The following is a 23899-nucleotide window of genomic DNA, read 5'->3' as shown; positions in this document are numbered from 1 at the left end:
TTGAGTCTTGTGCAAAAGCCTACGACATCTAACAACCACTTTACAACAACTTGATGGTGGTAAGATGTGGAAACATCAGTTTGTTGTATTGTAGAATTTTAACCAAACTACTTCTTAGAATAAAAGCCTTGAGGACTAAAAACCCACAAAAAAATGATTCATATTACTTTTTAAGTCTTGACTCAAATACTAATGTGATGATCAACATTCTTCAGGAAAGAAGCACACAGAGTGATGCCCTTTCCAGAAATGGAACTAAAAATGCTATCATTAATCAGTAAAGGGCCGCCTGACCATCTCATGCTCACACAAGACAAATGGAATGATACAGATGAAAATATGTGCAAACTTATCTGATCTGTAAACTGTGCCCTCACATCTGAATTAGGATTATGTTTACAATATTTTACAAAAATAATGATAAGATAATTTTAAAACAAATTATCACTCCTCACTTCACTAATCTACTGTGGCTTTTAAAACCTGTGTCACAAAACATCTTTTTTTCATGATTAAAACCCCCTTACCTTTTTAAAAAACTTACCTTTTTGCACCTTCATATTTCACATAAAATCATAAATTCAAAATACACATCCTTTCACATACACTGACATCATTTATTTATTTATTTCAGCATTTGGACATTTTTAAGCAGACACGATATTCAAATGAACTGCAACATATTTGTTAAGGATTTATTTTTTACAACAAATACATACTGCACACTTTTTAACTATGAAAAATACGCATCACCTGGGCCCTTTTGTGAATACATTCAGACAGAACCACTTTGGTCCACAATGGGGAGTGACCCGAGCTGCTCGCTTCGATACACATATGGTCGGTCACAGCTTGAAAGACATGTTTTATTTTAAAACAGAATTACAAATATATATATACTAACTATACCCATAGAAAGTAGCATATCACCCCGGACAAACACAACGTTTACCTTTGAGCAGCAGCAGCCTCAGTGCGTCTCCAGATGACATTATTACACAAAAAAACATATTATTTTTGCATTACCAGCACCTTGTTGTGATGCAAAGCTATTCTCTGCATGGCGTTGTTTGTTGTAAATTTAACTCTATGCTTCTAGTCCTGACACAAAAACAAATTTCCACATTGAATCTGAGCAGTGGCATGCCTTCTGGGAATGTTCTGTATGTGGTTTGTATATTGAATGGATCTTGCGACAACAACAATATCAAGGCATCGCTCTAGTGGCAAAGCTGCATCTCACCCCCGAAATGTGTCTAACCTGAAAATACTGATAGACCATTCATACCCAAAAGAAATAGCCATTCACACGTACAGACCTGTGTGTCATCAATACACAATTACATCAATCAAATGAAATCACCTCAACAAACACCGATATAAATTAAATTGTGCAAAGAGTTATACAAAGTCAAGTTAAGTTTGGCAAAAAAAAAGGTCTAGCACTTAGCAAAAGTACCACTGCTTTTTAAGTTTAATTGCTTACCAGAGTTTAATTTTTTTGTTCTACTTTTGTTCAGCCTGGAGAGTGCAATAGTTATTATTCTGTCAAAGATATCAAAGTGACGTCTTGCACAAATCTGAGCTAAATGATTCATGAAATAACTTAAGCACACAGAATCAACGCCAGCCTATATTTAAACTAACACCCTGGTGTCATAGGTGACATGTTGCATCCCAGTTATAGTTGCCCTTATCCTTTATGCATGTATGCTTTTATGGGCCAGGTTGATCTGAAGATTATTTTTAACCTTGGGTCGAGCGCCGGATTTCTCCTATCTGGTTGCATCAGGGTGGATTTCGAGGCTTAGCTGCATAAACGTAACCACAGCATATAGTATATGGCACATAAGCATGAAGAGGAAAAAAACAGAACAAATTGCTGCCAAAACATGCTGTTACTGTTTGCATTTGACTGAGACATCTGCATATAACCTACCTATTTGTACATCACGTAACTAAGTAAAGCCATGAGCATTGTAGCTTATCTATATTTGATCCCATAACATCCCATGACCTCCTTTCATGTCATGCCAGGAATGACCTAGGGAGAGCAGCTGCCAATTTCCCATTGGATTGCTTGAGCAACACGGTTCACCTTTGTGCATGAAGTACACATAACATACATAACTTATTTTTCTATAATTCCTATGAACACATTTACAGATAGAGCAAAGCTGAAAAATACAATTCTCCACTGTTGTTAAGGTCTGTTGTTTGGTCCGTTGCCGTCGTGCTTGTCTCTGGTACCACAATACTGAGCAAACATTTCAAAAGTCTTCCATTGCAGTTTGAGGGTTTATTTGTGTGTGTTGTGAAGTAAAATGGCTCATCTGTTTTGATATTTTGTATGGCACTGTTCAGCATGCAACGGTCTGTCCTCATTGACAATGTGAACAGCCCATTCCCAGTGTTGTAGTCTCTTCTATTATCTATTCCTAGATTCAGAACAAGGACTTTGGATGCACACTGTTCACCTCTTCACACTTCACAAGGCAGTTTTCCAAATCCACTCTTGCCCGCTCAATTCTCACTGCTGCCCCCGTCCGTAGAGCGTTCTTGTAGGGGGTATATGCAGGGGTCTTTGCTGTTTTCCAGGCCATTGTGGGAGGTAGGCACCAGCATGCGCCTCTCCTCAGGGTTGCAAAAGGTGGTGGTGGTTTCGGGCAAAGGTGCAACGTGGTGCAACAGGCTGCCGGTCTTTGTGTTGGGCGTGTTGCTGTAGGTATGTCGGTACTCCTCCTCGATGTTCCTGCCCAGTTTCCAACGTTTCCATTTCTTCAGGATCTCCGATTGAACCTGAAATTAAAGAATGAGGCAAACTTTGAATGTCTTCTTGATCAGTCTGCTAAATTTCAGCAATTTTAAAGCAATAAATGACATTAGAAAGTGAACATTGTCTATATTGTAAAACACATGTGTCAAACTCAAGGCCCGTGGACCAAACGTGGCCCTCCACATCATGTTATCTGGCCCTTGACGGGATAAATTAAAAGGTAAGGATGGTCTTAAAATGTCATTTTATCAGGAGGTACACAGTTACACAGCCATATTTATATCTAGGCAAATTCATATGCAATATTTGTAACTTGAATAAGTAATAAATACAGAAACAATTAACAAGTTAAAAAAGTTGTTAGATTTAATTTACATCTGGCCCTTTGAGAAAATGTGTTTGACACCCCTGTTGTAAAAGCAGTAGGGATGTAATTGACTAAAGACATTCTTGGTTGACTAAACACTGCCCTGCTGACCGACTGGTGGACCAAAAAGGGGGGCGTGGCAAAAGCTCTTAAAACGTTTTAGTGTCTAGAGTTTGATCAAGTACTCAAAAAAAGTACAGGAGTTGATACAAAAACAATTTAACCACACTAGGAAACTATGTATTTATATGTAAAAAGGCAGATTAAATCCATAATTCACTCCCAAATTTTCAGCTAGCTCACTCCATGCTCTTCCCTTTCTTCTCTTGTACATATAAATGCTCTTAATTTAAATAAAATAATTAGTTGACCAAAAAAAAGTTAACTAAGACACCACTGACGGAAACTACTAAAGGAATACAGCCCTAAAAAGCAGCTCTTTGGGTCAAAATGAGACCACTATGTGCTATCTACATCTAATTATTATAGCCATTTTTATAGTCTGCAAACCAGGAAGTAACACTGGTTCATTGTTAGCATGCTAGTTGTTAGCAGTGTAGTTATGTATGCATTTTTCTTTGGTGTGACTGTTTTCTTCCACTAACTAATTTGACACTTGCAAAGAGACAACCTCTTGCAGTAATATTATTCTTTCCAGGTATTTAAAGTCACCGCTTCATCTAGTCTGAGTTATGTGTGTTTGGAAATAAAGAGTGAAAAGGAGCCAGACCCGCAGTAGCATGCAAATTCCTATTGGATTTTGCTTAGAGACCCAAGTCTGGCCAATTTGCATAATGATCAGCTGCTAATGGCAAAGCTGTCTTAATATTATAACTGGCAGGTGAGTGGGCTGAACAAATAACAGGGCAAATGTATTCTGACATGAAGCACCGTAATGGAGAATGGTTGTATAAAGTGAAACATAGACGCAAGAGTGAGTCAGTGTCAAAATTGTGAAAATAAATCTTTAAAGTTTGACATTATATCATCAAACTTTTTCCACATGAATAAAACATTGCACTGCCTTTTGAATATCACACAGGCCATATTCATTTTACAGCAAAATACTTCTCTATGGGTGCTCCGTCTTTGTCACAGCAGGCAAAAGTATGCTGGGTAAATTGGTGACTTTGTTCTCCTTAGTAATTACACGTGAGAGGGAATCATGTGTTTGTGTTTTTGATTTTACCTCTTTGTTAACAAAGCAGTACAAAATGGCCACCAAGAGACCCTGTGGAGAAAAAAACTAAAAGTTAATATGTGATCATTTCATTTCACTCAATGTGTAATTAAACCAGCATTTAACCAGAAAATTCCTTTGAGATTTGCATTTAAATTAGGAGTCTTGGCCAAGAGGCAATTGGCAAGACACCGAACAGATGTTTAGTAAAAGAGACAGGAAAAGAAGATTCAGGTTATAGAAACCTTTAGAGACTAAGGTGAGTTTCCAGGCTTTTTTAAGGAATGCTGTTTATTTATTTTTTAATATATTACTATTATATATCCATATATGCATTTATGGTTTTATTTATTTATTTTACTATACCCAATACGTATTTTAAAATTGCTTGCTTTTATTATAGTCAAACCTTTGGAAATAAACTGGATATTTGGTGTCAAAATAAGCCGTGGGGGCGACAGTCAGCTCATTTCGAGCACTTGTCCACCGACCCAAAAGTCAGAGGTTTGATTTCCGCTCACGCCAAGTTCTGTTGTTGTGTCCTCAGGCAAAACACTTAGTTTGTAGTCGGAGACTTGTTTCTGTCAGTTTACCTGTGACTACAACCTAGCCCAATGTTGTGTTGTTGTTCATTCATTTTAATTAGTGAAAGGTGTTAATGACCCACATTTTCTTTTAATGCTTACAGCGAGTCCCGGGGCAGACAGTGTGTAATGAGTTTGACTTTCCACCTGTCCCCTCGTCAAAACAAGCCTCTGTTGGTCGCTCTCATCATGTGTCCCTCTGGCCAAAGGTCCCTGTCATTATGTCATCATCACAAGTCACAGCCAGTTAGCCACACAGCCAACGTGTAGTCTTTATGTTATGCATCCTGACACCAAGTGGAAGGCTGTGCTTTTTAATTGGCAACAAATGAAGGTTCAAGTGCCGAGAGCTGTGTAAGCACAACTGGAGCAGAGACCAGGAGGTTAAGCACTTGCTGACCTTGGATGTTCTGTTTGTTGCCGTGTTTATTAGTCCAGTAACTACAGATAGACTGATGTATGAGTACACTGATATATAGGGACAGTTTATGCACTTTTGGCTCAAAGCTTGATCATGTTCCCTTGTGTCATGTTCTAATGTGGAGCAGGATTTTCAGGAAGGAAAAACAGGAAAAACACAAACTCTAACCACAAGGGGTCAGCAAAGAATCAAATGATTACTTTTTGGATTCATTGGTCCCATTTTAACACTTGTGGTATGTTATTTATTCAAGCAATTTTGTAATGGTTGGAATAGCAGCAGATGAATCATTTTGGAATTGTATAATATGTTCTTTAATCCTAACCTGAAAAGAAGAGAAGAAAAGGTCGACAAAGAGCTTGGTGAGCCGTAGAGTGATGGTGCCAGACGTCGTTTCATCTGTGACGAATATGAAGAACATCTGATGGATTCCCAACAAAGGGATCAGGGTGAGTGTGGATTTTGCCAATCTGAAACAAAATCAACAAAAGATATGTCTCAAAATATACAACAAGAAAGTCTGCGATTGAGCTAGTCTTACCTGAATTTGTAATCAGAATATCTCATCTGGTGCGCTCGCAGTTTTGAAACAAGGATTCGGATTATATGAATAAATATCAGGAAATTTATCTGTTAAAATTAGACAGAGAAATTATTACAATTTGTTTTGTATTGTTCGAAATCACATAATAGGGCTCAGTTACACATTACTACACTCAGCATCTGGCATTTTCCCTCACAGCAGGTGTCGCTCTGATGAAGATTATTTGTGATTTGTGACCTTTTATCTTCAATAAGACGTGGGCAATTTGCTGTTTGAAATGTGGGGACTACTGCCGAGCCTTATTTGTACAGAGTGGACTTAATGTTGTTCTGGGAGTGTGCAAGCATTTTGTGTTTAAATGGTTTGTTTGTAAAAACCAAGTTAGTAACACATGTTGTATTTGGAAGAATGTGGTTAACAATGAAGGGCGTATGATTTTCGCAATTGCTTTTATTACCTTGAGTAACGCTCTGTACCCAGCACCCAATAAAGTGAACATATAATGAATTGCTTCTACTTACAAGAATTGCTGGCACCTATCGCCACAATAACACAATGTAAAAACAACCATCTATTCTGGGCATATACTCTTAATAGGATGCCCATGTCTCCTGCCAGTTGTATCCCCATAGGAACTGGCTGCATTGTTAATATGTAAGGGTTTATTGCAAACAGATAAGTGTATGTGAAGACCAGTGTAAAGAGGAAAGCAGTTGAAATGGGAACAAGCCCTTCTCGCTACGGCTCAAAGACAGGAATTCCTGCGAGATACAGACCACTTAACCAGAAGATTAATGTGTGGAAAATATCAGTGACGTACTGTGTAAGCGATCTGGACATCGAGCTGTGATAAATAGGACCTAAATACAGGCTTAGAACAACCTTTGTAGTGTTCTACTAATAATATGGACTAGGAAGTATCAGAGGAGGAGTGACCTAATATATTTACAAAAGTACATCCGGAAAGAAATGTGTATTACTCAGGGATTACGTGAGGAATTCAACGTTTTCATTTTAAATGTTAAATCAGTGTTATCAGTGTTTTCTAACTTTCTAAATGTAACTTACAATACACTATAGTTATACACAAATTATATTAATACCTGACTAAGCCAAATCAAAGAAACCACACTAGTAGGCATCAATTAAATCGAGTTGTGACCTCTTTAATTGCAGAAAGTCAGGTGAGATGCTCTTAGTGAAAGAATGGGAGACTAAATCATTTTTGCCCTGAGTAATTGGCCCCATATTATAGTGCAGGTATGTGATCTTGTACTAGTTTTGATACAGCTCAAGATTGTTCTAAAGCTATTCAGGAAAGGTTCATTTTAGTCCTGTTGATGTGACTTTTTTAGTATTGATTCTTGCTCAAATGAGTATCTAGTTTCAATACTAGTTTTAGTATCGATTAGTATCTGATTTTCACTACTTTAAACCACTCTACATACTGTACATACATAGTTAGTACGTTACATTTCATTCACTCATAATCCTTACAGAAATATGCAGTAGAATTTATTTTTCCTTGTTATTCCTGCTATGTTTCTCATGTTTTGATTCTGACCTTTTCTGCCACATTTTGTCAATATAGTATGGCATATCCCAGATGTTTTGCTTATAGCCGTTTCATGAATAAATTAGTCACCTTAAATATTGTATGCTGTTTGAATGAGAAATGAACTCCCAAACAGGAAACACATTTTTTTGAATAAAACGTATAACTTATATATTACTTTTACTTCAACTTTTTAGGCAAAAACCTTCAAAATATGATGTATCTTTTAGAGTTGCTTACCACAACAGCCAGGAGGATTGGGGAACGTATGATCCACCAGTAATTCATGTTTATATTTTGACCCCAACATCTGCAAGCAAGAAGAATATTGTGAATTTCTAGACCAGCCAGGTTCCTTCTGTTTTATAACCATAAAAGAAATATACACAGCAATAAAACATGACAAAGTGAAAGCCTGGGTTCTATTTAAGTGGGAACGCTTACATAACAGTATAATGTCTCTGTGGTCAGAAAAGTGCAGATTCACAAACACAGAAAATAGTGAAGTGTGTACAGTCCCAGAAGGAGAATTATGAACAACATGAATAAATAACATCATGAAATATTAAGACAACATGATGTGTCAAAAGTGTGGCTGACTTCTCCTTTTTTGGAGTTTGTATTTTTGTACATGGCAACTCATGGCCCCTTGTCATATGCCAAACAGGAGAATTGAGAATTGATGTTATGACAGCATAGAGCATAGAATATATTTTTCTCTGAGATCCACTTTGTTGCCACATTCTTCCTAATTTTTCAGGCAGACCCAATAGCATGTCTGAGATTTTGATCAGGAACCAATCAGCGAGCAGCACTGCACAGCTGTTCACCCACATCCATAGCACAGTTATGGATGGGGAAATGGAAAAGGTTGAAGAGCAAGTGTACAGGGTTTGAGTTGGCACAAGAATATTTCTGTCTGCGCTGTTAGCTGACAGCAGACCATGACGATAGCTGTTTGCCTCAAAAAGTATCATAGAAAAGTTGCAGATTACCAAAAAATGTGCAAGAAATCTGAGTGGCAACAAATTAATTTTGATCTCCAGATAAATGTAGATCGTGTCCGCAGAATACAGGCTTGTCCCTCAGTGGAGATCTATCAACTGCACAAAAAAGGCTTTTTGCCCACCACCTAATTCTAGTAATGACTATTACAGTTTTGTATGTTTTCTAATCATAATTAATCATAATTAATCATAATTTTGCATACTGTCTTAAAGTGAATGTTTTTTTTTTCCACACAATCCAATCATTCAACATAAAATAAGCCTGGAACCAGCTCCTCAATAGAAATACAGGAAGTAAGAACTTAATGCAGAAACTTACTCTTGGTTTTCATAAAGGTATTTCACCATGACCCATGGCACAAGGAAAATGAGTGGCGTTCCTGTAAGACAAAGTGACTGCTTTTTACTTTTTTGTTTGTATTCAATTTTATAACTTCAGCTCTTGCTCTGTGTCAATAATTGAGTAAGACTTCAGACTTTAGCCAGAGCCCTTACCCCAGCCAATGCACAGGTAGATTTTGAAGTAGTTCCTCTCAGTAAACACGGTGATGACGAGCAGGTTGTGGAGGTAGATGCCTTCAACCAGGAGCCAATAGCTGTTAGCCATAATACTGTACTGCATCATAACTACTGCAATGCGACAGCCAATCGTGGTCTATAACACAGGAGCATACTTTATGTCAACATAGATGAAGTAGAATGTAGGGAGGAGATCAGGGCAGATGGGAGCTTCTATTCGCCCCAGGGAGAAGTGTTTGAGTCCAGATTGTACAAATGTCTATATAGCCAGCTGTGCACTCAACTTGTGTGACTCACCCTCCCCCTGCAACACAACACTGTTCTGCTACGATAGTGTCAATACTAGAGACAGACTGACATATCAGTTGGCCGAAATATTGGGCAGATGTTAGACATTTTGGTGTATCGGCCACCGGCCTTGAATCTTCTGCACAGACCAATGTTTTGTCCTGCTGCCTAAGGAATACACATAAAGCTCTATTTATATTTAGTGTGAGGAGATGATGCCAGAAAACATGAGTGCACAGCTCTCTTATAAGTTTATGGTAAAAAGGACAGTGGCTGAGTTTGTAGTAAACTGAAATTAAACAATTTGGGGAAAATAACCAACATCAGCCATTGGTTTCTCTGGATTCTAAACAATCTGTATCAGCCTTGAAAAAAAACATATCTCTAGTTAATATGAGGACCACTATTTGTGTAACTTACTCTTTACTTTATTGAGCCTGAATGAAATTAAAAGTTGGGCAGCAGCAACATAGAAAAGAGATTTAAAGTTAACAGTTCCTCTTGCACTCTTCAGCTTTAGGGGTGAGTTGTATAGTTTAATATGGTGGTCAATGGGCAGGTGACAGTTCTTTGGGCAGTCTGTATAATCCCTCAGCTGTTCAGGCAGGTTCTGAATTCTGTCAACAGGACAATATTTCATTAGAGTAAATACATTCTAGGTTAAGGAGGATTAAGGTAGTGACTTACCAGAACTCTGTCAAAACTGAAGAAGCTTTTTAGATGAGTGATAAAACATATTTACTCTTAACTTTGGTCCAGTTGACAGAATTCATTTTTTTGCATATTCTATGGGCTGCCGATATATCCATATGCACATGTTGTGGATTGGATTCTTGCCAACATGAAGCTAGAACTGCAGGTTTGTTTGTTTTTTCTAGTATGTATAATTTATAAGAATGATGTGATGCTCTCCAATATTTGGAACAGTATTACAAGCATTTCTATTTTGCCATTTCCCTAGCAGTAAGGAATCTCCACATGTTGCAAGATGGCCTAAGGGTTAGATCACAAAACATATCCTCGGCTACACGCCTGCCTCTGCATCCCAGCTCAGACAATTCGCCAAATGTCATTGCCCACTCATCATCCCAATTTTATGCTGCTTACAGTCTTGTGTTATAAAGCCTACGGGCCACAATAAGTCAAGTAAACAAATGTACACACAAATGTTGAACCTGATCACATAGTCCAGTGTGTGTATGCACGTGTGATTTTCTGGAATGCAGAAATAAACCAGAATATCATTAGCTCCTTGGATGAGAATTGATCCAATACTAAATAACTAAATATATTAAGATTACTAAATAAACTCAATTTTGAAAGAAAAAAAGACTTGATATATTAAATTGTGGTTTTGATATCACACTGATAATAATAATAATACAAAATCTGTGTCATTTAGTGACACATATTCAAGTTTTAGTTTTGATTATTAAAATATCCAGGCTATATTTTAACACATTTGTATGCGCACTGACCTCATTGTTGACCAGCATCTCCACGGGCGGCATGGATGCCCGAGGGAAGCCTGAGTCCTGGTCAGTGCTCAGGTCGCGGGACACGATGTTGGCGTCAACCAGAGCGTCTTTGATGAGAATGGACAGGGCTCTCAGGATGAACGAAGCAAACAGGTTCATGTGGATGTTGTTCCTCATGCAGTGGAGTTTTCTAAGAGATCAATAAGCATATTTTATAAACATAAATCAAGGGATATTAGACACTAGACATTAGTCGACTAAAAAGGGGGCGTGGGAAAAGCTCTCACAACTATTACGTATCTCTATGTATCTGAGCCAAACTGCACTCAGAAACAAAACCAAAAAACCAAAACCTATTTATGTACTGTTATGGAAATCCTACTTAGTGTTCAGTCATATAGGCTGGTGTGTGAGATGGGTACTGGTATGCAGACCTCTTAGCCCCAGTTTCTTAACTTAGTTCAACTATATCTTATCTATTTGACCTCGAGATCCTGTACACTGTGCTCTGTCCACTCTGTCCACTGCCTGATGCATATTAGACGTTTTTATCCTATCTCCCAAGAAGTGTTTTGACCTTGTGCTCCTTTACCAGCTCTTCAGTGGTTTTCTGGTTCATGTAATTCTCATCTGATAGTATAAATATGCTGTATGCACTAACGCTGGAGCAGGGTGAGACAACGCTGTCAGGGATTGGGAGCTCTTTACAATTGTCTGCACAGTTGCTTTAATGAATCAGACTCTTTGATTCAAGACAACTTCTCAGTTCATTTAATTCTTTAATTGTTTATTTGTAGAAATTCCACAACCATACCAAGATACAATAATCTGCTTTTTACGGTATATATAAATACCAAAAAATCATCTTCAGATAACACACTTACTTAATAACTTCACTTTTCTGCTGTTATTCTACTTAAATCCTGATAATCTGATGAATAGGAATAATCCATAAACTGCATATAGTACAAAATACATCATATATAGACGTGAAGGGTCTGTCGCCTGCGTTATATTTATTTCTTAAACTTAAACTATAATATATTGTAAACGCAGCTATCTGTGGGGAAATTTGAGACTGAATGATATTGGTTGTACATTTTAAAATGATTTTGTTTTGTTGAGGAAGCAATTCCCAGGGACAGACATTTTTATCCAATCAGAGAAGTTTTGAATGAAAACTATGTGACTTTTCCAGACAGTTGTTTCTCTGTAATGGTGAGTGAGAGTTTTCCCAATCAATCAACTGAATTTATATACCACATTTAGTATTTTTCTGCTTTTGAGGCATTAACAATATATGTCTGTATTTGCAAGTATTTAACTCGGAGACTGTCCCTTTACCTGAAAAATATGAGGATGCCAAGCGCCAACACCAAAGCCACAAAAGATAAGGAATAACCCACTGTGTACATAATCCGAATGTATCTGTAATAGTGCTGCAAAACAGACAAACTGTTACAAAACTGTGGTTTGTTAAATATCTGAAATCCATTAAAAACTGTAGCCCAGCCCATCTCATACCTGGCTCGGGTCGTTTGAGTCGCACTCGCTGGTGTTCTTGGTGATGACCCACTGGCCGTTACCATCACACTCTTTGTAAATCATGCCATTCTGAACTACACAAAATGAAATAGATATGTTTATATTCCATCACTTTGGAAAGCTGAGTGTTTTATTTTACAATGTTCTTACCTTCGTCAAACCAGGGCAGGTACCAGGGACAGGACGCACTGACCGTTGTGTTGGGGAGACCGTCAGACCAGCAAGCGTAATCATCAAAAGTCCTGTTACAAACTATACCTGAAAATAGAGAATACAAGATTGTAAAATTAGGCCTGTCACAATAATAACTATATCAACTTTTTGTTCAATATATTAAAGTTGGAACAATATTTTTTGGGGTTCAGTGTTTATTGTGTGTACTTTTTTTTGCAGCACTGGGAAATTTGTGGTTATTTTTTGACAAACTAATAAGATTCAAGCCGTAAAAAGTTGAATGAATAACTTATATGACTCATTACAGATGCAAAAGTACTAAAATGTTTCATTCTGGCATTTTCTAATTCACAATATTGTACATTCAAAATTTGTTATAGTGACAGGCCTAAGCAAAATCGACTTTCAAGTGCTTTAAATCACATTATAATTGTTTCCTCTTCTCATCAACTCATTCAAAGTGTATTTAGAGTGAATTATCAATGTTTGAGTAATGTTTCTTCTGCATATTCTTTCTTCTGCTGCTTTCAGATATTTCAGATACTATAATTGAACGATATCTTGTACTTTCTCTGGGCCTATTTCTTTATTGGTTATTATTGAAAAATATGATTAAATTGAATTAAATACTATTCTAACAGTCTATGCTGGCTAGCTTCTATGCTATTTTTGTCCTGCTCTTTCATTGTAAATGGAATGTGCTTGTTTTTACTACAAGTGTAATCTTGACTTCAAAGACTACTATCTTGAAGCCACACTTGTTCCCTCTGGCTTAACACTGTTGGATGTCGTGATTGAACCACAAGCATAAACTGAAAATGACTGTAAATATTGCTGAATGTGCTGTAGCGTCCTCTTTTCTTGTGGTTTCTCTGGGGTTGACACAGCACTTTGTCTCTCGTACAGTCATTTGCATATTAAATGACCCAACTTACTGGACTGCACTGGAATGAGAACAGTCATGGATGGTGAATTTACTGATAACTTTTTATTTTTTTACTTTTTAATATAATTACCAAGAACTTGACTGACTGAAACAAAGGCTGTATACAACCAATGCATGTGGATTTTTCATTGGTGTTTGTAATGTGTGGAATTAGGACAAACGTTAAATAGAAGAAAGCAATTTCCTTAGCTGACTCACTTGTAAGATCTGTAATCTTTTTGTAATTGCCTTATGTTTTGGTACAACTATGTCAAATGAATTGGATTGTTGCATGTCTATTATATTACATCTAGTTAGTAAAATAAAAGTTCAATTCTGTCAGCTGGACAAAAGTTTTATAGTGAAGACATTGTGCCACTCATCCAAGAGGCTCCTTCAGTTCTAGTCAGATTGCTGGTGGACACTGCCTTATCGATCTGAAGGGAGCAGCTAACTACACTAAAACTAACACGCCTATTTGTTTACAGTTTCTGTTTGTTAGCTTGTGCACTGTGTCATATTTTGCATAATTGTTCAAGCCCCTAACGCACATGTGTCAAACTCAAGGCCCGCGGGCCAAATGTGGCCCTCCATATCATTTTATGTGGCCCTCGACAGGGTAAATTAAAAGGTATGATGGTCTTAACATGTCATTTTATCAAGAAATATGCCATTACACAGCCATATTTTTACATCTATACAAATGAATATGTAATATTTGTAACTTGAATAAGTAATAAATACAGGAACACTTAATTCAAAGTTAAAAAGGTAGTTACATTTATTTTATGTCTGGCCCTGGACAGCCATTTTGCTGATGTGGCCCTCTGTGAAAATGTCATTGACACCCCTGCCCAAATGGATGCTCTCACACCTATCAGTATATTGGCTAAAAAATAGGCTTTGAGACGGAAATGCATGGCAGATTGGAGTACCAAGCTGATCTCGAAAACTAATGTTAATGGTGTGTTAGTTTCAGTGTAGTTTGTAGAGCAGCGAAACATCTTCACTCTAAAACTTGTGTTCACTTGACAGAATTATATTTTTCTTTGATGTATTGCATTCAGTTGTAATATTTTTTCCTCAAATCAATGCAAAATAGATTAAAGTGACTGGCTGGAGCAGTACAAAGTGATGCTGATGCTAAATATTGACATTTTCAAGGTGCTTTTTGTATCAGTTAAGTGCTCAAGTGTATTCTCCTGGTTTGCAAAATAAATAAATAACAAAAAACTATTGAAATCACAGCACCGTGTCTAATTAAATTCCCAATCTTTGTACAGTTTTCATTTGAGACAGTGGTATTGCTCCAATCCCCTCCAGACCCAAATAATAAAACCAATAGTACATCCGTCTCCTCACCGATGCTGGGAGGATCCCGGCTGTTGTTGCGGTCACATTCTTCCTTGTACATCTTCCAGCTCTCCTGCAGCTTATCCAGGGACACAGCAGGGCACACCTGAGCACACAGCACCCCTCTGGTATTATACTTTCACTATACCTGTCATGCTATCACAACTGTGCACACACCTCAAAGTGATGCCTCAAAATAAGAACTAAACTCAGAATAAACCTGGAACTAAACCTGAAGTGGACCATTCCCATTGTCTAATACAAACACTAATATATTTTTCAATTATGTGAGCAGCTTTATGAAATAAAACATTCTCAATGATCATTTAATGTTAATGTGGCATAAATAACCAGATGAAAAGTGCTTCACATTTAGGTTTACTTTTTTCAAGTCTAAATGAATGCTTTCACACTTGCCCATCTACCACATCAAAACATGTGACTAAACTAGGCAAGGCAAGTTTATTTCTAAAGCACATGTTGTACACAAAGTAATTCAATTTGCTTTACAGAATAACAAAGACATTAAAACAAATCAAAACATAAATAATCATCATAAAATTTACATTAAATTAGAAGAGTGCAGAATAAAAACTTTTCAGTCATATTCAGAGCTGAACAGAACTGTTTTGAGTCTGGATTTAAACATTGGCCTGTCTCACATCTTCAAGAAGACGTGTCCAGATCTGAATTAACACACTGCCTCCCCATGTTTAGTCCTGACTCTGGGCACCAGCAGGAGGCCGGTCCCTGAGGTCCTCAGAGTGCGAGATGGTTCAGATGGCTCTAACATGTCAGAGATGTAGGTGTTATGCCATGGAGAAACTTAAACAAGCAGAACTAATTTAAAGTCTATTCTCTGAGCCACAAGACCTAACCTGGTTATCTTGGACTAAACTAGAAGCACAACAGGACTAAGCCAAGTCTACATCTGCACTATACTGGGCTCAAATGCACCTATAATTAAATACATTTATTTTTGCCTCTAACATACTCACAATCATTATATTTAGTTCTTAATGATTATATTGTAACCTGAAGAACCCCAATTATAGACTGACCAAATAATATTCCCCAACCAGGTCTATAACAGGACCAAGACTACATCAGGACTAAACTGGGCTGAAAGCAGAACCAAAAATGTGAAAATAGCCTTAGAGAGCTGAGTGCATGCAATTCTATAACTACATTGAAAACTGTCCAAATGATAACCAAATTGCGCATTAGCCTGGCAGCTCATTTATTCTATATAGGCTTCCTATTTACAGTAGCTGCAAACATGCCACAGTAATGTTAAGAGTGCCATCAATCAAACCACGTCCTCCTATGTGCAGCCAGGGAAAGTGCTACTGTGTGAACAGCTTGATGCATAGACTTGTGCAGCAACCCACCAGGCCTGTTTATAGGCTCCAACATTAACAATCTGTATCTCTAAATGTAAAACAGAGCTGAATGAACGAAGTTGTGTACAATATTACATGTGTGTTATGTAATGGGACCCACCTGGACATTGCAGGAGAGAACTAGCATTGCCAAAAAGAGGAACAGCCGGGACATGCCGTATGCTTTGTTTCTGGGAGGAGGGGGGCAACTGGGCGATGAAGAGTGGATTTTCACCTCATAAGGGGAGCTTATCGAGGCCTGCCGCACTGCCTGAATGACACACAGAGACGCACCGTCAAAGCTTAAAGTAAACAATCAAGTTGTAAGTCACAGTGTGGACTTAGAGACAGCAGATATATCAGGTTGACGCTCCACTGCTGGAGTGTAATGGTTTGTGAATCAGACAGAATGTTTCTTTGTATGATATATGTTAAAAATTAATTCTGAAGGATAGAGCTAAATTGGTTAGATTGTAATAATGCACAAGCCATAAATGAGACTGCTACAGTAAATAGTTACACATATCCCTTAAAGATTTCATGTAATTGTATTAGTATGTCCCTAAAACATGAACACATTCACTGGACTTCAAGCAGAGAACAGAATATATACTCCACACTTGCAGATGTGCAAAACATCTTTTTCCCAGAGCTCCATGCTGGACACTAGGCACAATAATCCAGGATCAGTTGGGTTTGGTTGAGTGAGAATTGGTCACCTACCTGTGTATTATCGAGCGGTGCCACCAGGGGATTCCTCAGAGGCCGAAGCTGGAGAACGGAACGAAATCTGAAACGTTTCTGCAAAAAACACCTTGACCATGGAAACATTTTTGGCTAAAACGTTTCAAATTCCATTCTGTTCTAGTTCCCATGATGCTTTGTGCTCATGTATTCAAATAGACTTAACTTATCTGTACCAAGCATTTTAAAAGCTGTCAAGGGTCTCTCCAAATTGTACAAAAAGGATATGAAGAATATAGACCTCAATAGGGTTGTGAAATTAATACAATTTTTTATCAAAACTGAGATTCAGTCATTTCTTATCGCAAACGATGTGTCTTTTTAATCAAGAGATCCTCTGTTTGTAAAAGAATGTGTTTTAGAGTTCAGATTTTGGAAGAAGAAGCTGTGTTGAATGTGTTATTGTGTTTGTCCAACAAGGTACATCTGGTTTTACTTTAATTTATTTTAATAGATTCTCTTTTCAGACCAAGGTTTAGTTTGTTTTCATGCCTGAGTACTCAACTACTACTGATTTTTCTCACTGCTATTGTGCTTTTAATGAGACAAAATCAAATAAAAAATTGTGATTGATCAATAGGAGGGGAAAAATGATTTTGTCATATCGCCCAGGCCTGGATCTCTATCAAGGAATTAAGAAAATGTTGCAGTAGTAAAGATAGTGCTCAGGAGTAACGTGCTTATCAAGGTTTATGACCCAAATGTATTTATTTTATTACTGGAACAATTGTTATAGTTGTATTCAGTGTGATTCATGCATTTTGGAGTAACCTTTAATCTCCTGTGTTCAAGACTTCATTGCTCTGATCAACCCCCGTTTTCACCGCCACCAGTTTACACCTACACCTACTGCGCTGTACTTCTTAATCGGTGATACGTGTACAATTCAGCTGCGTAGTCATTTTGGTACAAATGAAAAAAAATCTGCTACTCGCTATCCATCCATAATGTCCAAATTATAACATAAAAATCCACAGGTGTCAGATTATAACTATATATCAGACACAAGCACATGTCTTCTTTAAATACAGGGGTAATTGGTAGTTTACTTTGTTTATAAACTGCTATAAATGAAGTTAGCACTAACCATTCTGCTTCATTGCTTTTTCCAGACTTTATAAATGAGTTACCCACACTTAAACCCAAAAATGTCACCGTTATTTGTTGTAAACAGCCTTGGGAGGGACTCTACAGCAGCGTTCCACCCAGCTCTCATGGAAGTGGGCCTGGAGATACCATCTAAACCAAAGAGCCTGCTTTCTTAATGGGCTGTGCAGTGTAATGACCACAGGATGCAGTTAGCGCTAGACTCTGCACAGACTGACTGATTACTGTGGGCGCCTGACGGATCAGCATCGCCCCAATCTCAGGGCACGCCATTTGGCAGACAAGCTAACACTTTATACCATTTCAATACCTGTGCATCTAATTGTTACATTTATCTATGTGAGAAGTAATGGAAGTTTTTTTTTAAAGTCGTGCGGGGCTGATATTGTGATATTGTTCTATTAAAAAATGCACTGGTTTGAACGTGACTGTCACAGGTGGAAGTGAAAAAGGATTTGTCCTGGCATCAAAAACAGAATTCATAACCTATACATGAGTTTCAGAGTGATGAAAAAATAACACTGTTGCCATGGTGTAATGACCTCAAAATGTTAACAAAAAATAGGAAGTTAAGCACATGAATAGTCAATGGATAATGACTACACAAATAGTTTATTTTAGAAAAGGTTTAAACTTTCACCGAAAATGTTTGTGCTAAAAGAATTTAATTTTTTTGTAATTTACTAGGCTGAAAACACACAGCAAAAGTAGGTAGTAAATAGGCATTGTTATCAGCAATCCAGACTAGTTAAATCTAGTTGGAGAATATTAAAAATAATAATAATAATTATATACAAATCTTTATTTTTGTGTCCTAACAACATAAAGAATACAGAATTTTGCATTAAGGAACCTTCTATTTATATTTTTTTGAATAATAAGTAAGAAGTACTGTATCTCTGTACTGTATCTGTTGCACCTTCAAAATGTCAATTCCTGGGTTTTAATTATTCATTCATGTTCAATCCAATTAACAATTCCCACATTTATATAATGATCTGCACCTATAACTCTCTGCACACACATCTGTGAAATGTGTGAAATTGCCTTAAGTAAAATATTCCTCAAAAGGAAACTTGGCAACTGCGATAAGTCAAAGCTACTCTTTAAAATCCACAAATTAAACAAAAAGTGCAGCAGATTATAGAGCAGGGTGCTGATAATGAGACCAAACATAACCAGTGCCAGACCAAGTCCCCCACATGTACTGAGTCAGAGTGTAATGTATGCGGGTGGGTGCGTGTATGTGGTATACAGGTGGTTTTCCAAAGGGAAATCCCATTTTATCATGTCAGCCCTGATACCACATATGGGCACATTTTCACACACTGATTGCTAACATGTGTTTTTATGCAACATTTAGGTCCATGTACAAATAATGATTAACTAAGCAAATATAGGGCAAGGGCCAGGATGACGAAATAGACATGAGTAAAGTGAGGAGACAGCAGTTTGGCCTGGAGACTGGGCCCCTGACCTAAATTTAAAAAGGGGTGAATAATTGAATATGTGCACTAAGAAGTACTTGTTATTCAGTAAACAGCGCTACCCCCATTACTGTGAAAACTACCACAGGGTACATTTAAAAATCAGAATAATTAGATCAAATTTTGTTGCCTGCCTACATGCACAAATGAAATGAAATTATCACAAACACCTGGCGACCTGGTCCTTTTTGTTTTGAGCAAATTAGCTACATTAGTCACTTGACATTTCAATAATCTCAGTCTTTTGAGTGCATGTAAATGTAGCCACTGTTACTGTTACAGGCACTATTTAATTCCTACAACAGTTACAGCTTCTGCAGCTACAGCAAATAATAGATAAAGCACTTTACAAATGGAAATTAGCCCATGGCAACAATTTGGCTTATTCAATAACATGCACTGCCCCAAACAAACAAATCATTTACATTTACTTAATTAAGTATACTTCGCTTCTATGAGACAAAATCTACTGCTGCTAACTAATGCTACTGTCTGAGTACTCTGTATAAGACTGACAGTGCTAGTGGTATTAGGGTTACACAATATAATGGAAATTAATCAAAATCACACGTTGGCACATTTATCAAATTGCAAAGGTTACAATTATTAAAAGAATAGAATGTCCTCTGTTAAGAACATAATATCCAAAATCTTGTTGTGCCAGTAGTGCAGACCTCTACAAACATGCCTGCTCAGTAACCTCTCAAATGTTAATACTTCTGGAGGTGTTAACAAAGTGCAGTTTTTGTTCTAACATCGTTAGAACTATTACTAGTACTACTATAATTACTCTAACAACTTATCATTCAATATACGAAAGATGTAACAATATATTTTTGGGCTGTGTACAATTTCTTTGCAGTAGTGGGGAGATTTTTGACATTTTTATGTAATAACGTAAGATTTGAGGTGTAGAGGTTCAAATAGATAACTTCTATGGCTGACCATTAGTTTAATCTGCTGTTTAGTTGTTGCAGTTCAGGCTTTTTAACAATAAATTCACTGTTACGGGATAAACCTGCTTCATATATCGTGCTTCAAAATATGTTATAATGACAGGCCTAGTTACACTATGGTTCTATTTACTGGGCCTCCACTGCATTTCTGTGTCTGATTTGAATAGTGGGAACTACCGTGCTGTGTAACACTTTCACTTTCTTTGATGGTCCCTTGATATTGAATACCAAATGATTATCCCAAGCTTGTACGGCAACAGAGAGGGGTCAAAACAAGTCTTGGAGGAGAAAGCCCATTGAGACATTGCACTTGTCCTTATTTGTCAAGTCTGATGTGTCTGCTCTGACAGGTTCGATTCAGGGCGACAGGGAAAGCGCTGGTCATTTTGTGTGAGCTGGAGCAGAACTAATGGACACGGAGGTGCAACAGTAATTAGGCCTGTGTATTGTGCTGTTATGAGCGACTGCCAGACCCAGCACTCAGGGCTTCCACTGTGAACAGATCAATCTCACCCTCCAAAACATGTTGTTTAAGCCCCTTTTGGCCTTGGGACAAAATCTGCAGCTTTCACCTGTGTCTTTTTCTGGCACTTTAGAGTTAGATGTCTGTCATTTGCAAATTATATGTTCTGAAACAGTTTTAGCAGAAGAAACTGAAACATTATATGCATTTTAGCATACATAAAATACATGTAACAGCAGTATTTAGTAGCTACCACTCAATGAAAGAGAAAAAACAAAACAACGAATGACGCACATTTTCAGACAGACACAAACTACATGAAATGGCCTTGTGTAATTCAAGTGGCCACTCAGAGCAAGAGCACAAAAATTTGCTTCCATTGCGTTATTCTGTGAGCCAAACTTAATTATGAAGTCTACATACAAAGATGAATGTGCAGAGCAGCTTTAAAAAGTATTGTGTTTTGAAAAATGCAATAACAATTCGCTCCAAATCTAACTACTGCCTCCAGACATGTTTTGTCATTATATTATTTTATTCTATGCATAAAAACTCGAGAGATTAAAAAAGGTACACAATCAAAATGCAAACATGTCATAGTCCCAAAGCAAGTCCAAAACATAAAACATGTGCGCTGTAGAAGCAGTAAACTAGTTGCAATAGTTTCAGCGACACCTAACCAGTGTCATGAGTGAAAGTCATGAGTGAAACGCTGTTGAAGAAACTTGGTACTAAAAATGTGTTTAAATGATACTGAATGGGTTGAACTGAATCTTCTAGACTAGATTTTAGTTTTCATTTGAGTATTTATATTGGTGACACAGAAACCCATCATTTGCAAGCCCGGTATAGCTTTGACATAAATATTTTTAACCAAATAAAGGTTTCAATATGGTGAATATTTTGTTTCAATTTTTACTGAACAGATTGTCAGGAGACGTGAAGGAGGAAAATTCTGTCTATTTCCTAATATTTAAACCCCATTTATCACATATTTATTTGCAGAAGAATATTTTTATGAGCAAACTGTCATGAGGTTTTGCTCTCAACCCAATTTATTTTTTACAAATAAAGTACTGATAACCTTTAAAAGTTGTTCATTCCTTTTTGACATTTTGACTTAATAATGTTGTTGTCTTTGTTATAAAAGGTTTTTTGGCATATTTGATGATTATTTAATTGTCAAATAGTTACGATTATTCTGATTTATTGTTACAGCCCATTCAACAGGACAGAAGGGAGGAAGAGGAAGGAATGAGGAGTGTGGAGGACATTGAGAAGACTGTCTCTCGACACTGAGACACAGGGCACATGTTGTGACTAAAGGGACTAGGACAGGGCTGACTGCATAAGCTGACTACCCTTGTGCCTTGGGGCCTTAACACTGCTGCAGAGCCCGGGGCCTGTATAATGAGGTGAGGCGGAGTTCAGAGCTGCTTCAACATGCCGCTGTGTCAGGCGTTCTCTCCTGACAGTATCCTCATAAACATGTCTCACATACATCACACGGCTGTCAACGCTCGGTCGTTTAAAGGCTTCAGGCGTTATGTTACGATTTATGTCAAATATCTCACACAGATATATGCTTGTGGCACTCCCAAATACAGTGGTTTTCAAAGTTTTTACACACCTCAGGAAAACCCTTAGAGAACCAGGACCTAAACATGTTTCTAAATAGTTCTGACACAGTTACTAAAAAACGGTTTCTTACAAAAAAAAAAAAAAAAAGTTTCTTTTTTATATTAAGATGATCGATGTTGTTACAGTGACAAATTACTATTTCAAAACAAGGAGCCAAGGACATACATTCCTGTCATTTGAATGGCCTGTGCGTATATTTGACAGATCTCACAGAAATCTTATGAAACATTTTTTTTCTGTTTTATAAAGTTGATTGATTGATAAATGTGTCTTTACAGTTTGATGAAATGCTCTCCTGGATTTGGGCACAAGAGTTCACCATAGAGTCTGTGAAGGGCAGTGTCTTTACTAAAACATAAAGGAAAGTCCATTTAGACGTCTGCTGTTGTTCATTTTACTAATGAGCCACACATGGCACTAGCATGTCATCTTTTGTCACTTTGTTTTTTACTTGTTTTTGCACAGAACATTCATCGTCTGTATGAACTCGTGCCTCATTACTGAGAATCTCTAGAAGATCTCTATCTGTCCTTGGCATGCCCCTGGTGACATATTGATAAATGAAGTGGATTTTTACCAAATTTAGAAGAGATTTTTTTGCTAAAAGATTTATGAGCTTTGTTCCAAAGTACAATATGTACTAAAGTAAAATCAGGACAACGGTAGTCTTTTCTTGTTTTGACTAATTTTCTTCCTTTGGGTTGGAGCTTTTCATCTAAATTGTAAGGAGCACTATAGGAAATTGCTCCATCTTTGGTGACTTGTGGTTGACTGGAAGCACAGAAATAGATGTGGAAATGTAAGCAGCAGTGGACTTTCTAAATGTAAATGTCTAGTATAGCGTTTGTTGTAGAATAAATTGTAATAGCCTAAAAATTGAAACAAAAGGCATGACACTGGAGTTAAAAGACAGGAGAGGTTTATGTACCATCTGTGCAGACCCAGCACCCTTAAACCCTTAAAATACTGTGATAGTGTTGTTCATTCCAGCCTGGTCCTGCCCAATCTGGTTATGTAGGGAGTATTATACCTCTGATGACGCAGGCCTAGATAACAAGGGCTGAACTGGCATTGAGTGCCCTCAGTACAGCACAGTGTTTGTATGTTTTCACTGATGGGTTTTGCTCCTACAGTTGTATTCCAAGTCCAGCAAAATATTTGTATAAAATAAATGTAGAGAAAAACACACTGAAGAAGGTACAGATAGACTAACTGCAGTGGTGGATGAAGCACTCAATTTTGTTACTAGAGTAAAAGTACAGATACAGAGGTAAAAAAATTACTCAAGTAAAAGTATCACATGAATACTTGTTCTGGTCAACAGCAATACAATTCTTAATTTTTCTTATGAATTTTGTGTATTTATTTTTGCTTGCTTAAAGTCGAAACTTGAACTTGAAAAT

At 37.3% G+C, this 23899-nt stretch overlaps 2 protein-coding genes across 2 annotated transcripts in view; one reads left to right on the top strand and one right to left on the bottom strand.

Moving 5' to 3' along the window:
- The window catches only part of tubb4bl (tubulin, beta 4B class IVb-like), a 175424-nt gene that overhangs the window by 105078 nt on the left and 46447 nt on the right, over nt 1-23899 (top strand). The gene's annotated exons all lie outside the window — the stretch shown is intronic.
- gcgra (glucagon receptor a) overlaps nt 999-23899 on the bottom strand; it is a 46521-nt gene continuing 23620 nt past the window's right edge. The window contains exons 2-14 of the mRNA XM_033970979.2: nt 16220-16369; nt 14726-14822; nt 12415-12522; nt 12244-12338; nt 12064-12158; nt 10720-10909; nt 8930-9089; nt 8754-8814; nt 7668-7737; nt 5870-5958; nt 5654-5798; nt 4333-4374; nt 999-2799 (exon numbers count right to left, since the gene is read on the bottom strand). Of these exons, the coding sequence (XP_033826870.1) occupies nt 2524-2799; nt 4333-4374; nt 5654-5798; nt 5870-5958; nt 7668-7737; nt 8754-8814; nt 8930-9089; nt 10720-10909; nt 12064-12158; nt 12244-12338; nt 12415-12522; nt 14726-14822; nt 16220-16273 (1482 nt within the window). The 5' untranslated portion in view covers nt 16274-16369 and the 3' untranslated portion in view covers nt 999-2523. The remainder of the gene's footprint in view (nt 2800-4332; nt 4375-5653; nt 5799-5869; nt 5959-7667; nt 7738-8753; nt 8815-8929; nt 9090-10719; nt 10910-12063; nt 12159-12243; nt 12339-12414; nt 12523-14725; nt 14823-16219; nt 16370-23899) is intronic.

Source organism: Periophthalmus magnuspinnatus, chromosome 8 (genome assembly GCF_009829125.3).
Source record: "Periophthalmus magnuspinnatus isolate fPerMag1 chromosome 8, fPerMag1.2.pri, whole genome shotgun sequence".
NCBI lineage: Eukaryota > Metazoa > Chordata > Actinopteri > Gobiiformes > Gobiidae > Periophthalmus > Periophthalmus magnuspinnatus.
Note: the sequence above shows the minus strand (reverse complement) of the source record. Positions and strands in the feature narration are given on the sequence as shown.